Raw genomic sequence first — 16,786 nt, 5'->3', positions numbered from 1 at the left:
GAGTTAATGATTTCTAATAAATTTCAGTCCATATTGGATGGTGTATTTAAAAGTTTTAGAACATATGTTACACTAACATCTTATTTGGATAAAATTTATAAAAAAACTACAAAATTAGTAAGATAGAAACCATTAAATAACAAGTGAAATTTATCGAAATTTACTATTTCAAATAAATTTTAATTAAAAGTTGTTAAAAAGATGCATGGCTATAGTATATATTTATCGCATTGGTAATAATATTTTATAGTATATGAAATTTAAATGCATTTAATGTTATTTATATAATTTTTACATACATTTTTTTATTCTTGTTAGTCGTAATTTCTAAGTTATCAAATATTTTATTCTTATTTTTAATAATATAAATATATTTTTTTCACTCCAATAAATGTTTATTAGGATGTAACTGCACACCTTTTTTATTTATGATACCTCCTTTGTGACCAAGTATTAAAAAACATTTAGTTGATAATTTATCTTAAATATAATTTTTAATATATCTTATTTTATTAAAAATGGTATTTTAAAATGTATTTCATTTAATTTAATTTTTATTTTTAGTAACTCTTCTTTTGTTATCAAAATTTCAGAAAAAAGTATTTAAGAAAAATGATTATTTTATAAATATAATTAGAACAATTTAAATTCTACTCTGAATTTTACTCACTATATCGTAGAAGAAAATAAAAACTAATGGGTGTGCTGAGTGCTTATTGCTGAATTTCCTCTTTTTTTTCAATAAGTTTATTCGTTTTTCATTATTTTTTTTCTGAGAAGATACAATATTTTATTTTGTTTTTTTTTTTAAGTAAAACATTTTTGTACGGATAAAAATACTTTCTATATTACCAATTAACTAATGGAAATATATATGTTTTATGATTGTCTGTCTCCAATTTTTATTAGTCTATCTTATGATTATATATATATTAAAAAGAATTATGTAGTTTTTAATTATTTATTTATAAATAGATTTAATTATATTTATTTATTGAAATTTGAAAAATTTGGAATGTTTTATTGAGATTCTACAATAAATCTTTGGAGATTAACTAAGATTAAAAAAATATCTGTTATTGTTAAGGTTTTAGAATAAACTTTTGGAATTTAACCAATGTTAAAAAAGCCTTCGCCATTTTATTGAGGTTTTAAAATAAACTTTTGGAATCTAAAGAATGCTAACAAAATTTATGTTATTTTGCCGAAGTTTTAAAATAAACTTTTAAAATTTAACGAAGATAAAACCTCCATTATTTTGTTAAAATTTTAAAATAACATTTGAAATTTAATAAAAATTAAAATTAAATTCAATTAATTAAATCAATTTTTAAAATTATATTAATCTCCACTAAATACCTTCCGTTAATTTTTTTTTCTTATAGTAAACCAATTATATAACTTTTTAATTATAATTTTTTTTGTCGCTGTAAAAGAAATACGTGACTCCTTTTATTGTGGCTTGTAAGCTAGATAGTATAAATTGAGTTCTTTTTACGAAACTAGAATAATTTTATAGTTTAATTATCAAAAATAATAAAAATTTAAAAATTTAATAAAATAAGTAAATTATAATTTATATGTAATTAAATTTCAACCTTCATGTGACATAAATTTAGTATTAATTAAAATATAATTTCCTTCAAATCGTGTTAAGATAATAAGTTCCTCATGACGGATCCATTTTAATACTTTTAATTTTTTTTTATCTATTTTATAATTAATCTATAAAATTATTTTTTTCAATAAAAAACAATGGATTTGAGTTGTGACCTATGTAGGACCGACATTGACATGAACGCTTAAATGATGCAGACACGAATACGAAGATACGTATAATATTTAAAATGTAGGATACGAGAACACAAATCTATATATTATGTAATTATGAATTATATAAATTGATAATAAAGATTTATATGAACAATTATGTTTCAAACTTTTGTTGAAGCATAAAGATGTTTTTCATGACTTATTCAAAGTGATTTGTTTCTTATTGTTATAATTACAATTAAAATTTATACAATAAGTTCGAGTTTTTATAAAATTAATATATTTTTCCTTTTTAAAATTGTGTTATAACCGTACTAGAATTGTTAGATATACAACACATTTTTTGAATTGAACACTCCATCAATATCTGTCATACAAATATCGTACGAGTGTTAATGTCTAATACATATATCTAACACAAACAAATTATTTAAAAGAAGTGTTTGAATCTCATAGACAATCAAATTCCAAAATAGATTCCAAAATGATGAAAACCAAAGTTTAACTGTTGATCGTATAAAACAACGAATGTGCTCCAAAATGTTTGGCATGAAAACGTAGACCTCAATTTTCTTCTTTAGCCTTTCTTTGGATTCTACACTGAAAATAAGGGAATAAAACCAAATTTAGGATGAGTTTTTAACTTTATATATTTTCATCTAAAAATAAAAAGAAATAACCATCCGATTCCTACTAGGTGAAAATAGGATTGGACAAATTAAAATCAATCTTTATAAAAATAAATTTAATATCAAATAATCATATTTAAGAGACAGTTTTAACCAATGAATAACAATGAATAATAACAAAATTTGCATAAGATTTTTTTAGGTATATTTTAACCAAAAACATATTTAGGAGAAAAAAAAAGATGATTTTTTTTCTTAAGTTAAAATTAATTATGTACAAGTTAAATTTATCTTTTAAATAAATTAATTTATGCATAAGTTAATTTTGACTTATAAAAAAAATATTTTGTATCTATTTGGATAAATTTCTTAATAAAAACTTATAAGATAGATTTCCATCTAGTATGTTCCTAGAATTCATTATTAATAGGTATAATTTACCTATATATCATTTTTGTTAACATATGAGTTTTGATATATTCCTCCATATTTTTGTATTTTTTAGTAATATTTTTTTTCATGTGATGACAGATAATTGTTGTTATTTCCTCGTTCCTTACTTCAAGTCTTCAACTTTAATAGTTGGTGCTCGGTCGGAGTTGATCCGAAAAGGATACTTCGACGATCAAGTAAGTACTCTATGTTAAAAGTGTATAGTGAAAACTCATAAAATCATACTTTACACCATTGTAGAGGGTTTATTGATAGTGTTTAATCATGAGTCTTTGTTGTAATGGACCAAATTTATCAAATACCAGAGTTGATTGATTTCTAGGAACATTCCCCAATTTATAGAAAGGTATATTTGGAGAATATCTTTAATAAAACAATATTTTTACTAAATAAGGGTTAGCTGATTTCTCAAAGTGTCACTCAGATTCGAATGATCATGATTTGTGGGAGTTTCCGTAATTGTGTTTGCTGCCATTGAACAAATCAATAATTAGTGCATTGTCCGGTACCAACCAATACATTTTGAAATTGAACAAATCCTACATTAGTGAAATTTAATATAATTAAAATTGTATATACCAAATACCAATTGCCTAATTTTAGACTAGATTTTTTTACCTATTTATAAAATATGAAATGAAGTCACAACATTTGTAAAAAAAAGAACGTATTATTAAATCACGTATGTTTTTGGTGGAAAAAGTTGGCTAGAAAACAAATTTTTGATGTCTTCCATGAAATGGCTTGTGAAATGTGGCATCCGTGAATGGGGCACCCCAGAAAACACGATTAAGCAAAAGAAAATAAAAGAGGGCCTTGAATTTGGGGAATAGAATGTTGATGAGGGGTGGACCCCTACAAGCTTCATGCAAACCCAAAGTCCAATTTAGATGCGCAAGTGATGCCTCCTTTTGTTGCATAATTATTGTGTCAGCAAATATTCACAATTCCTTTCTTCCCTAATGCAATCTCCTACAAGATTAATCATTACTTACTTTATATCAAATATTTATATCATTTTGTAAAATTCATTCAATTTTAAGTTTTTCATCATGCTTCTCAGTGACTTTTTATTTTTAAAAAAATTATATATTGAGTACCTAATATTTTCTTTTAATTTAATCTCCATCATTTGATTTTGTTGTTAATTGATATGATGCAATAACTATTTTATATCGTTACTGTTTATATATTTTAATATGAAAAACAAAAAACAACAAATATAATTAAATCTTATGTCTCTTTATAAATTTATGTATTTTTAAATAATTTCTCACTAATTTTTTTTTTATATCTAACATTTTTATATTTTTGTATTGAGTTCCTATGGTTTGGTTTGATTTTGTCATCAAATAAAATAACATCACCCTTTGATTTCGTAATTTAAAATATAATATATCAGAATTTAGACAATAGTAAAAATAAATCTCTACAACTTAATTATTTTTATAAGAAATTAAAATAAAAAAAATTAAACAACACAATATCGTTGATAAAGATAATTAAATTTCCAAAATTTATCTTTTTATTCTTTGAGTATGTAATGTTGTGTTTGGGATAGGAAAATCAAACACTTATATTACCTATTTAATGTAGAAATTAAAAATATAAAAAAATAAAATTATTTTAAATAGAGACTCACTTGAAAATAAAAATATTTAAATTTAGGAGATATTTAAGACTTAATTATATTTTTATTTATTTTTTATGTGAATATAATAACAACTATATTACTTAGTTGACCGACAAAATAAAATGGCAAAATTCAAACTCAAAACAATATAAAAGTTTTAATAATTAAAAAAAAAAACTGAAATCAAAATACTCACACACTAAGTTAAAATTTAATTAAGCCTCACTTTTATTCTTAGATCCTCTTTTAGGATTATTGTTGACAAGTATGCAATATTGTGAATTATGATAACTACACATATAGCTAAATAATGAGCATATGATAAGTTTAAATATAAAATCTAAGGGCATTACAAATCCCATACAATGGATGATAATAACATTATATTTTACCGTTTAATTGTTTTTTTTTTCTGGCCATTGATTTATTTCGACTTTCAAGTGCCTCGCACTCTGTTGTCAAAAGCAAAATGATTATATCGTTTTTTGATTTTACCTTTCTTTTTATCTCACCCACTTCCAGATGCCACATCTTTTTCCACAATCTCGTGATTTAGAATCAAATTACACAAAATTAATGATTACCTCCATGGTAGGGCATTTGCTTTCATTGGAAAACAATTCCTCCACTCATTCTTGTTTAGAGAAAGTAATGACGCATTTTACTTTAGCGGTGACGAGGTTAAATATATATATATATATATATATATATATATATAATTTTTTTCTAACTTTTACTTCGTATTCTCGTATCTATATCTCATATTATTGTATACAAGAAAATTGTATAAGAAGATTATAAGAAAAATAAGATCTCACATAATGTGGTAGAGTTCACTCGTGAAATATTGGGTTTGCTACTATATGTATTGGCGCTTGATTGTCACAAAAAAGTTGAGGTGACAAGTTACATGACACCTTTAGTATTGGTCATCGTGCGGTATTCTGCTTCCGCAGATGATCTTGATACGTTTGTCTGTTTTTTTTACTTCCATGAGATAATAGAAGAACAAAAAAAATGCAATATCCAAATTGATCTTCGAGTTGTCTGACAACCCAGTCTGAGTCACAATGAACTGTCAATGTCAGATTATTTTCGGATGACAGTAACAATCTTTGTCCCAGTGATCCTTTGATGTACTTTAGGAATCGAATTGCGGCATCCCAATGAAATTTATGTGGACCCTGTATATAATGACTTAGGGGTTCGAACCGAAAATACTATGTCAGGCCGAGTAACCGTATATCAGTCATCCCACAAGTCGCCTGTATTTGACTGGATCCTTTAATAACTCCCCATAAGTGAGTTTTAGGTATTGCTCCATTGGAAATTTGTCTGGACGAGCACTTGTGAGTCCCGTATCCTACAAAATATCAAGCGCGCATATTTTCTTTGTGACATGTAAATGACAGCTTTGGAACGAGAAAATTAAATCATAGAAAATATTTAGTCTCCAAGATCTTTAATGCGAAATTGTTGTAATAGACCGTCTTTAACACCCTGAATTTCTGTCAAATCATTTACTGTCAAAAGAATATCGTCCACATAAATCAAAAGGGAAATAAATGATGAGTTAGTTTGTCTGGTTAATCACATGAGAAAATGATGTTGAAAACATGTCCGGGATGCCTTTTTGAGACCATAAAGGGATTTGTTGAATTGACATACAATGTTCTCCCCTGTCGATGATATGTGGCAAGTCCATGTAAATAATTTCGTGCAATTTGTCATGTAAGAAAGCATTTTGCATATCTAACAAAAATGAAGGCTTCTTTCTTTACAAATTTACACATGGCTTTGCTAGTTATTGCTTTATTCTTTCTATCTATAGCCATCTCAATACGGCAGGAATTCATCCTCGCCACCATTGTCCTTCAAGGGTCAGGAAAATTGGCTTTTCAAACCCTAGTCAACATTTTGCTCCCACATGAGTGGCGATTCTACTATTATACATGACTCTGCTGCATTTTCCTTGTTGTTCTACTATTATATAGTTGAGTCGACATACAATATTCTTCCCTTGTCGATGATGCTGGGTCGTAAGTCCATGTAAATAATTTCGTGCAATTTGCCATGTAAGAAAGTATTTTGCACATCTAACTAGTGAATAAACCAATTTCTGGCTGCTGCAATGGTAAGGAGACACCTCAAAGTTGTTAATTTCGCTGTTGGTGAAAAAGTTTCACAATAGTCGACACCTTCAATCTGAATGTATCTCTTTACGACAAGGTGCGCCTTATATCTATCGACCCTGCCATCTGAGTTGTACTTTATTTTATAGACCATTTGCATCCGATGGATTTCTCTTTGGCAGGTAACGATGTCAAGGTTCACATTTGATTTAGCTGCAAGGTGGAAAGCTCTTCGTGTTTTTTGCCAATTTGGATCAAGGATAGCTTAAGCATAAGTGTGAGGTTCTTTAGTGGCTGTGATGTTAGCAAGATATGCATTATGTGTAGAAGAAAAAGAAAATCGTGAATTAGAAAGAAAATGATGCATAAGATACCTGGTTCCATTCGGCCGGTCTTGGACAATGGTCAAATGATTGGCTTGAGATCCTATTACGTAGGCTTGAAGCCAAGAAGGTGGGGTTGATGGGCAACTGGATTATCGAACAGAAAGGTAGGAAGGTCGGTTAGAGAAGGTTCGGTAATGGGTGCCAGACTTCCTGGCGTAGGAGAAGAAGGTTGATCGAGTGAATGTTGGACAAAAGTGGGTAAGTCAATGTCAATAGCGGGCACAATACCTTGTAATGGAGGTAAGGATTTTGACTGGGACTGTTAGCAAAAATGGGAAAACACTTTCATGAAAGATGACATCTCGACTTATAAAAAAGTGTCTACATCTATATCAAACAATTTATATCCTTTTTTACTGTGAGGATAACCAATGAAGATGCATTGTCAAGCGCGCAGATCAAATTTTTGCTTAGGTGAAACAACAATTGCGTAACAAAGGCAACCAAAGGTGAGAAAGTGAAGGTGGGCGATTATATATCAACTCAAAAGGTGATTTATATTTTAGTCAAGGTAATGGCAAGCGATTAATGATATATGTGGGACACATTCCTCCAAAATTCTAATAGTAAATGTGACTGAAATAGGAGGGCTCATGTTGTGTTTAAAATGTGTTTATGTTTGTGTTCTACTACTCCATTTTGTTGAAGAGTGTAGACGCAAGTGCGTTGACATTCAATACCTTTATTGAGAAAAAAATTACACATTGAAATAAATTTCAATCCGTTGTCAACGCGGATGATTTTAATAGATGTCTGAAATTGATTTTGTGTAAAAGTAAAGAATGATTTTAAGAAAAAAAAACATTTTCCAAAATGAGTTGGAGTTTTATGAGGACCCCAAATGTCACAATGCAATAAATTAAATGGAGAATGAGATTTTATTGTGCTTAAAGGAAAGGGTAGCCTTGTCTGTTTAGCTTTGGGACAAATACTACAATTATTATGAATGGGAATGAGATTTTTACTGATAGGTAGTAATGAAGATGCAAGTTGTAGACGCACCAGAGAAGGATGTCGAAGACATTTGAGCCATAAATAAGGGTCGGTCGAAATTTGAGATGCGTAGACTTAGTTTGGAAGGGGGACATGTAGTATAAGTCTGCGTGTTGTTTACCGAGCCAATCATCCTCTCCATAGCCAAGTCCTGCAAAACGCAACCATAGAGTAAAAATGACACAACAACTTAGTGAGGTTTAAATGAAAAGAAGGAATGCAAAGAACATATTTTTTGGTGATATTGTCATTGAATTTAATTGTACCCATAGATGAGATGTGCGCAGTTGAGTATGTGTGCAGATTAACATACATTTGAAATAAATGTTGTGAATCAGATGCAATCATGATTGGTTGCTCTTCTATCCAAAATCCAGGATTTCGTCACAACAAAATTAACAGACGAGTTATGGGCAAACAGACCTGCAACAACATTTATAAACGTGTCACTTGTTACTATTATTGTTGAGCGAGTAAACAACCTTTGTTAATTGCTGAATTTGCTCGACAATGAAATTTCCATCGGACTCGTTACTGTGTCTTTTTTGCCAAACATGATCTCTTAATTAGCGGATAAAAATGGAGAGACGGTGCTCTATACCATATAAGAAAATTGTATAAGAAGATGGTAAACAAAATGGAGATCTCTTTATTCACCTGACATAACTCCATGTAAAAAAAAATATATAATGCAGGGAGACTTTCTCTCTCTAAATTACAAACTCAAACTAATCATGTAAAAATAATACACACTAATGATGTGATTATATTATTATCAAATTAATTGTATATAATTGCATATAATATCGTATAATAACATAAAATAATTGCATACCATACTTACTTATAATCTGATAATTATCATGATCATCAAAATTGATAAATATTTTTTTTATTGAATGCGCAAAATCAGATTTTTTCTAAATTTCAGCACTAAAAAGTTAAACTTAATTTTTCGTGTATTCTTTAAAATTCTTAAGACAAAAAAGCATGTAAAATTAAACTAAAACACACTTAATATCTATCTCTTATACTCAGTTTGATACATCAAAAAGAGAAAGGAAAACATGCATGGACCGGAAAAGATTGAAAAAAAAAGTGTTATTTTCTCCATTGGTTTCTTTAAATCTAAGGATGGATTAAAAGAATGTATGAGACTTTAATGTTTAGTTTCATCACAAAATAAAATAAAAATATTACTTTATATATATATATATATATTAAATGAAAAAAATATTATTATTATAACTTTTTAATAGAAATATTTATTGCAATTGTTGTCAGTTTATACACATATTTAAAAGTCTTTTCTTTAATTTATATTTCAATAAAATAACTTAAAGTTGTTTTTTTCTAAACCAAACATAGTCTTTCACTCTCACTTTCACTTGAAGGATATGAATCGTTACTGCTTTATGCTTTAATGGAAATGTATGTAAATATTGCACTGCTTTTGCTATCCATTTAAAAAAAATTTGTACTTTGCAAATCATTAATTTTGCTTTACACATATCAGTGAATATCATTGACAAAATAAAAATATTAAAAGAATAAAAACGTATGAACTGACAGATATAATATTTGTGCTTTTTCTTCTTTTCTGTCACTGAGGCCTAATAGAAAGATGATCAAAACAAGCCCAACTCTTTGACTAGGATGGGCCACAGTGAAGCGAAGTCCAAATGGTCCAATCTAGAAAGATCAACTAGGCCTGAGCTAAGTTAGCAATGGCAAATTCTTCCTGCACCATATCAATTTTAACCTCCACCATATCAATTTTTTAAATTTCCAAAACTACCCTCTTGCACCATATCAATTTTAACTTCCACCACATCAATTTTTTAAATTTCCAAAACTACCCTCCTGCACCATATAAATTTTAACCTTCACCATATCAATTTTTTAAATTTCCAAAACTATCCTTATTCCAAATTAAAAAATCCAAAATAATAATTATAATTGAGAAATAGAAAAATACATGCTGGACAAAAAATTATGAACACAAAACTAAGAATACATTTTGGATAAAAAATTTCAGAAATTCAAAAGTATGTTCCGAAAATTGAAATCCAAAATATTTCAAATAAAAGTTTTAAAAATAATTTTTCTATTTTTGTGTAAGGTTATTTTCGTCATTTAGGAGGGATATTTTTATCATTTTCTAGAATAATTGGGTGCATGCTGAAATTGATATGGTGGAGGGAGAAATTGCCTTTAGCAATTTTCGCACATAAATTCATAGGTTTTGTTACGGGCCTTTTCTTCCTCCACCCCATGATTACTATCCGCATTTCCATATTGAGAGTAAAAAGATTAAAATATCCCATCGCCACTGCCACTCCTGCTACTACAGCCATTGCCGCCGCTTCCAACTGTACCTTCGTTCTCCACTTTGAGAGGAAGAAGAAGAGAGAGAAAAAATGTTGGATATTTATCGAAAATCTTATTCTGAAAAGTATTTCATGTTTTGAAAAAATTACTCTAAGAATCTTGTTCCAGAAAAATCATTTTGGAAAGCATTTTATATGTTTAAAAAGTTTTATTCAAGAAATTTTGTTTTGAAAAGCTCCTTCCATGGATCTCATATGTTTCGACAATCTTATTAAGAAAATCCTATTCTGAAATTCTGTATCAATTATTGCTTTGAAAAGCCTTTTCCAGAATATTTTCGGACAGATAATTTCGAAATCATTATTAAAGCTAAAATGTGAATTTAAAAACTTGAAGGATGTAGTTAGTCATTATGGAGGTGTAGAAAGTAAACGAATTTGTTACTTTAGCAGTATAACTTTGTAGGGAAATTTTTCATTCACCTCCGTACCTTCATCCTACATCTCTGTAGAAGAAGCAAAATGACTTACCTTCTTCATCATCTCCATGAGCATCTCTCTATCCCTTCTCAGCCGCAGCAACCAGGAGCTACCCATCTCCACAATAGCACTCACTTCCAGCACCACCGCTAAAGCACCTCCCACATCCCGTGCCACCGCCGCAACAATCCCTCATCTTCACCGTCTAACCATTGTCCAAGGAAAAAAAAATTTAAAAATAGCAACACAATAAAACTATGGTGCACAACTCATAACTAAGGAAATAAATGGAGAAGAAGCCACCACATTTAATCCAAAAAATAAATCCAATAGAATTACAGAATGAGAAGAAGAAAGAGTGAAAAAAAACACAATTTTCCCTTTGAGATATACTTTACATATAGCTTGTGTGTGTTGGGGATGCACTGGAAGAAAAATGAAGAGGCATAAAAATGTTGCATTTGAGAGATGATGAAAGAATATTAATGGTCTCACACGATCACATGGTGGGTCCCTCTAAACGAAGAACGGCACCTCCTTGGGGAAGTAGTGGTGGTAGTTGTGAGGGCCAAATGCAACAGTCTCCTCCGGCGTCCAAAGCATCGGAAATTGGCTTAATGACAAGAATGCCCTCACCGGTGGTGGCGCAACAAAAGGCGCCAAGAAAGCCCACAAGTGAGATGACACCATAGACCTCCTGGTGGGGGCTCCATAAGACGCTGAACCCCAACGACACAATCTGCATTGGAAGAGCCACCAGCATTATCGACGCCAGCACGTAAATCCTCACCCTAAGGCCCTTGTTTATGACAAGAGATAAAACCCTCCAACACGAGAATAAGAGCCATGTGCAGTAGGTTACGCCAAACGCCGCGAAGACCACACTTGAAAGGAAAGGGTATGCGCAGAGCACAGTCTGGAACCCGTATCCGTCATTGAAAATGACGGAGGTTTCCACGGGGACACGGTTCTCCAACGGCGAGAAGAAAATGAGCAAGGCTTGGAGAATGGCGATGGGGAGACACGTGAGGAGCACGAACGTGATGGCCCAAGCATCGTTTGGGGTTTTCTTTTTAATGGAGGCATTGAGGAGGAACAAGAGGGTGACGAGGAAGGCCGGTTCGAAGAATCCCAGGGAAAGTACGACGTGGACTTTGCAGAGGCTGGCTTGTTGGGATATGGTGAAAGAGGGTAGAAAAGGGTAGAGGTACTTCCGGCGGAAAAAAGGTAAGCGGAGAAGTTCCGTGATGGACCATAAGAATATGAACAAGACAAGGAGGAAGCGCACGGTCCAAAGGGAGTTAAAGTTCTGTAAATGTGTTATGGATTTTGATTTAAAACGAAGGTGGAAGATGAAGCTTATGGATAACACCGAGAGGATTATCAGACCCGAGATGAATGTTACGGTCACGAGGTCGAAAACTGAGTTCAGGAGTGGCAGTGCATGAGTGAGCAACATGGATCGCTCTGTTTGTGTTTGATTTTCTTCTATGTGTTATATATGTTTGATTACATATATATACATATATATACCTATGTAAGTATCTATTTTTCCATGGTTTTTGGTTGATGTATATATATATATATGTGTGTGTTTGGTGTGTTTGTGAATGTATATCACCCCACCAAATAATGTTGTTTCAGCTGGAAAGATGGTTGTGGGAGGAGATGATGATGGGGTTGCGGTGACGCTGGCTCTGGTGGCGGCGGCACGGGAGGAGGAGAGAGGGTGAGGTTAAGCATGGGAGTTTGGAGATGGATGGTTTAGAGTGGACAGGCATGTAGTTTAGGCTGTAATTATGGTGCTGGTGTTGGTTTTGGTTGGAAGGGAGATGAATGTATTAGTTTGGGTGTTGTTCTCTCTCTCTCCCCACTCTTCCCAACCTGGGGAGATGGAGGAACAACTAGAAAATAATTAGGTTTTCAATTTGGAGGAAGATTGCAGATAGAGAGAGGAAGACCTAACTTTTTTTTCCTTTTTGGGTACAAGAGGAGAGGCTGGCTTTCTGCTGTAATCAAAAGGATCCTTTAATTTCGGTTTACATGCTTGGTTCTCATTTATCAACACCACCACCCTTACATACCTATTCTTTTTTTGGTTCTCTGCACAAAATATATCTATCTATATATATACACACACTTTTATACAATTTTACAACTTTATATATACTATCATAATATCATGCTCATTTTGGTTCTATATATTATTTTCATTGGCATTTTTTTCCCCTAATACAAACAATAGTTTGAAAATTTCAAAACTAATAAGTTGTAATTTAATACTACAATCAGCCTTTCTATTTTATTTTATGTAAGAAAAGTTTTGCACCATCAATAATAATATTAATTTCGATGGTGCAAAATCAGTTAAGCATTTACTTGGTATCACATGACATATACCATGTTTTTTTAAGAAAGTAAAGTATGCATTATAAATTTTTTTATGAGAAGTGTGTTTCTAAATATATCAACAAAATATTTACATACATTTACCAACCGGTTAAAACAAATCAAAACATTGTTATGTATAGATAATTTTATTAATCTTATTTAAGTCATCTATCATTATTTACATTGTTATACGGTTATAATATGGTTTGCAAGTAATTGTTTTCTTTTTATAAAATTGTAAAAATATTATTTCTTAACAAATAAAATTATGTATGCATATACGTGTTTTTAACAATATTTTCTTGTACTTGAATACAATGCTTATAATTTTATAATCGTTGGGGTAAAAAAGGATGAAGTGTATAGTTGTTGATATTTACAAAATTCAAATGTCATGTTACAAATGAAACAATTAGGGAAAACAAAGAAGAAATCTTAAAATGTATTTATAAATGTTCATAGAGTTTGAAAACTTGCTTTGATTTTAATAAATCCCTCAAACTCAATTCACCTTTTTCTTATAAAAAAAGAGAGAATAAATGATGAGAAATAAATTGTAATGAGCCTTTCAAACTCAATTCACCAAAAATTTTTGCAAAAGAAAAAGTAACAAATTAAGTAGTTGAAAAGGTTCTAGATGGTAAAAATTAAACAAAACATATAGTTACTGACAACAAAGTTAAAAATATCAACCAAAAATATACAGTAAGACAAGAGACTTATCAAAATAAAATAAATTAAATTAAAGGAAACACTTTAGAATGTTTAACCTTTATATAAAAATAATATCTAACATAACCTACTCTCCAATCCTACAATCAAAAAATGGATAATCCAACTGGATACAAAAAGTTAACAAGATGGTTGTCAAAACTCTCTTTATGTTGCACCTTCCTTCATAAACGACGAAAAAAAGTAATTCAAGAAATGGTTCATTTACACATTACGAGAAAACCTCCCAAATTAGAGAACCTAGAATGGGAAATACATCTGCATATTATATGAACTATATTAATAGCCTTCATAACTGGTCAAAAGCCAATCAACTTCCAATCATAGAGCATAATGTCCCTTTGCTTAGAATCGAGCCTCTTATACAAAATTTTACCTGCATTAGAACAAACCCCTCTCCCAGCCAAAACAGAAGATAAGCACAACCAAAAAATCAAGACAAACACATAAAGACAAAAACAAAAGTAGAATTGCAGCTGCACACATATATGGCCATACCAAAATCACACTACTCTTTATTATAAAATAGAATAGATATATGAACAAAAGAGAAAAAAAAAAAACAAAGAATATGAGAATGAATATCTCTTTATTCTTTTATTGAAATTAAAACAAATGGTATGAATATATGCAATCACTACACTTATTATAGCTAAAGAGAGAGAAAATGAAAAACAAAGAATCAATTAATAAATACTAGAATCAAAACAAAATAAATGTTATACACCTCTATAAAGAGAAACAACTAAGAATTAGAAAAGACACGATTAATATTAGTATCTTTCTATAGCTCTTGTATCCATATCCTATAATATCCCCTCACAAGCTGGAGAACAAATATTGATGAGATTCAGCTTGGAACAAATACTTTTGAAAGATTGAAGACTTAAAACTTTGGTATAAATGTTAGCCAATTGCTTTGTGGTGGAAATGGGAAGCATATGGGTGAGACCTTTCTTTAATTTTTCCCTAACAACGTGCCAATCTATTTCTATATGTTTCGTACGCTCGTGAAACACTGGATTTGTTGTAATGTATCTTGTTGAGTCATTATCACAGTATAAAAGAGATGGTTTCTCAAAAGGAACTTTGAAATCTTGAAAAAGATAAGTTAGTCATTGAATTTCACATGTAACCGTGGTCATTACCTTGTATTCAGCTTCACAAGAACTCTTTGATATTGTTCCTTGCTTCTTTGATTTCCAGGATGTGAGAGAATTCCCAAGATACACATTAAAACCAGTCATTGATTGTCTTGAATCACTAGGTGTCCCAATCACTATCACAAAAGGCTTTTAGATGAATAAAAGTGTTGGAAGAGAAAAATAAACCAAGACTTTGAGCTCCTTTAATATATCTGAGAATTCTAATAGCTGCAATATAATGAGCAATTGTAGGCTTAGCAAAAAACTAAAAGAAAGTTGTTGAACAAAAAATGTTATATCAAGTCGGGTATTACTGAGATACATAAGTCTTCCAATCAATTTTCTGTAGGCTTGAATATCTGTGAAAGGAACACTCTAGTAGAAGAGAATTTTTCATGATTATCAATAGGAGTGAGTGCAGGTTTGCAGGCTAAAAGATCTGCATCTGGTATCTGTTAACAATTTCAATGCATATTTCCTTTGACTCACCATTATTCCTTTATTACTTCTTGTTATTTCTAGACCAATAAAATATCTTAAATTTCCAAGATCTTTAATCTTGAATGTCTGATTCAAGGTGTCTAATTACAACAATCTCTTCTTTATCATTTATTGTCAATATTATATCATTCACATACAATAATGTTGTAAAAGATCCTTCAAAAGAATTAATGAACAAGGAATGATCACTCATAGATTGAGTATATCCCGCAGAAAACAAAAAGGATGACAGTTTGGAAAACCACTCTCTGCTAGCTTGCTTAAGGTCGTATAAAGCATTTTTTTAATTTACAAACATGTCCTAGTTGAATAGAAGTTAATTTAGGAGGAGTAACCATGTATACATCTTCTTTCAACTTTCCATGTAAAAAGACATTGTTTATGTCTAATTGTTTCAATTCCTAATTACAAATAGAAGCTAGAGAAAGAAGCAACCCTATGGTAGTCATCTTTGCTACTAGAGATAAAGTATTAAGGTAGTCAATGCCTTCTGTTTGTGTATCCATTTTCCACTAACATTACTTTATTTATTTATTTTATTTTGAATACTCATTTGTAACCTATGGCAGTTTTGTCCTTAGGCAAAAGAGTAGTCTCCCAAGTTTGATTTGACTTTAAAGCAGAAATCTCACATTGTATAGTTTTTCTCCAAAAGTTATGTTTCACAACTTCAGAATAACTGTTTGGATCAACATGTGAAGAAAGAGACATAACAAAAGATCTACAAGAAGGTGACAAATTGTTATCAGACAAAACAAAATTAAAAGAATATTTAACTTTTGAAGATGTATTAGAAACATTAAGATTACAATGATAATCATTTACTCATGTGGTCTTTTTATTCCTGTACTCATTTGGACAGACTGATCTGATTCAGAATTTTTTTCTATGTCATGATCTTCATTGAGGTTTTGGTCTATACGGGAACAAACTTCTTCTGGAATCTCAATGTTTAATTCACAATTATCATTACTACATTTTTAGCATTATCATAGGGTGCAAGAATGACTTGTGGTAGCTAACTCAAAATAGGTTGATCTTCAGTAAAAAAAACTTTGATCACAAATGTTAGGACTATTAGTTTCATTGCTAGTATCTTGAACCCTTTGATATGGAAAAACATGTTCATAGAAGACACACAAATTTCTCTTGATTGAATATTCAACAAAATATATCCTTTTGTCCCCTTTTTAAAACCAATAAAAACA

At 30.4% G+C, this 16,786-nt stretch overlaps 1 protein-coding gene across 1 annotated transcript; it reads right to left on the bottom strand.

Moving 5' to 3' along the window:
• Window positions 1-9,437: 9,437 nt before the first annotated feature.
• On the bottom strand, window positions 9,438-12,750 carry LOC137821478 (uncharacterized). Its single transcript, XM_068626083.1, has 3 exons — window positions 11,305-12,750; window positions 10,861-11,014; window positions 9,438-10,389 (listed from the first exon to the last, which is right to left on the bottom strand). Exon 1 carries the CDS (start codon window positions 12,266-12,268, stop codon window positions 11,309-11,311), a length of 960 nt encoding a protein of 319 aa, XP_068482184.1. The 5' UTR covers window positions 12,269-12,750; the 3' UTR covers window positions 9,438-10,389; window positions 10,861-11,014; window positions 11,305-11,308.
• Between the last annotated feature and the right edge of the window lie 4,036 nt (window positions 12,751-16,786).

The sequence above is a fragment of the Phaseolus vulgaris genome, chromosome 9 (assembly GCF_000499845.2).
Source record: "Phaseolus vulgaris cultivar G19833 chromosome 9, P. vulgaris v2.0, whole genome shotgun sequence".
In the NCBI taxonomy this organism is placed as follows: Eukaryota; Viridiplantae; Streptophyta; class Magnoliopsida; order Fabales; family Fabaceae; genus Phaseolus; species Phaseolus vulgaris.
Note: the sequence above shows the minus strand (reverse complement) of the source record. Positions and strands in the feature narration are given on the sequence as shown.

Bases quoted from the DNA above. Each gene is read 5' to 3' on its own strand.
- LOC137821478 (XM_068626083.1), bottom strand. From the start codon at position 12,268: ATGTTGCTCACTCATGCACTGCCACTCCTGAACTCAGTTTTCGACCTC.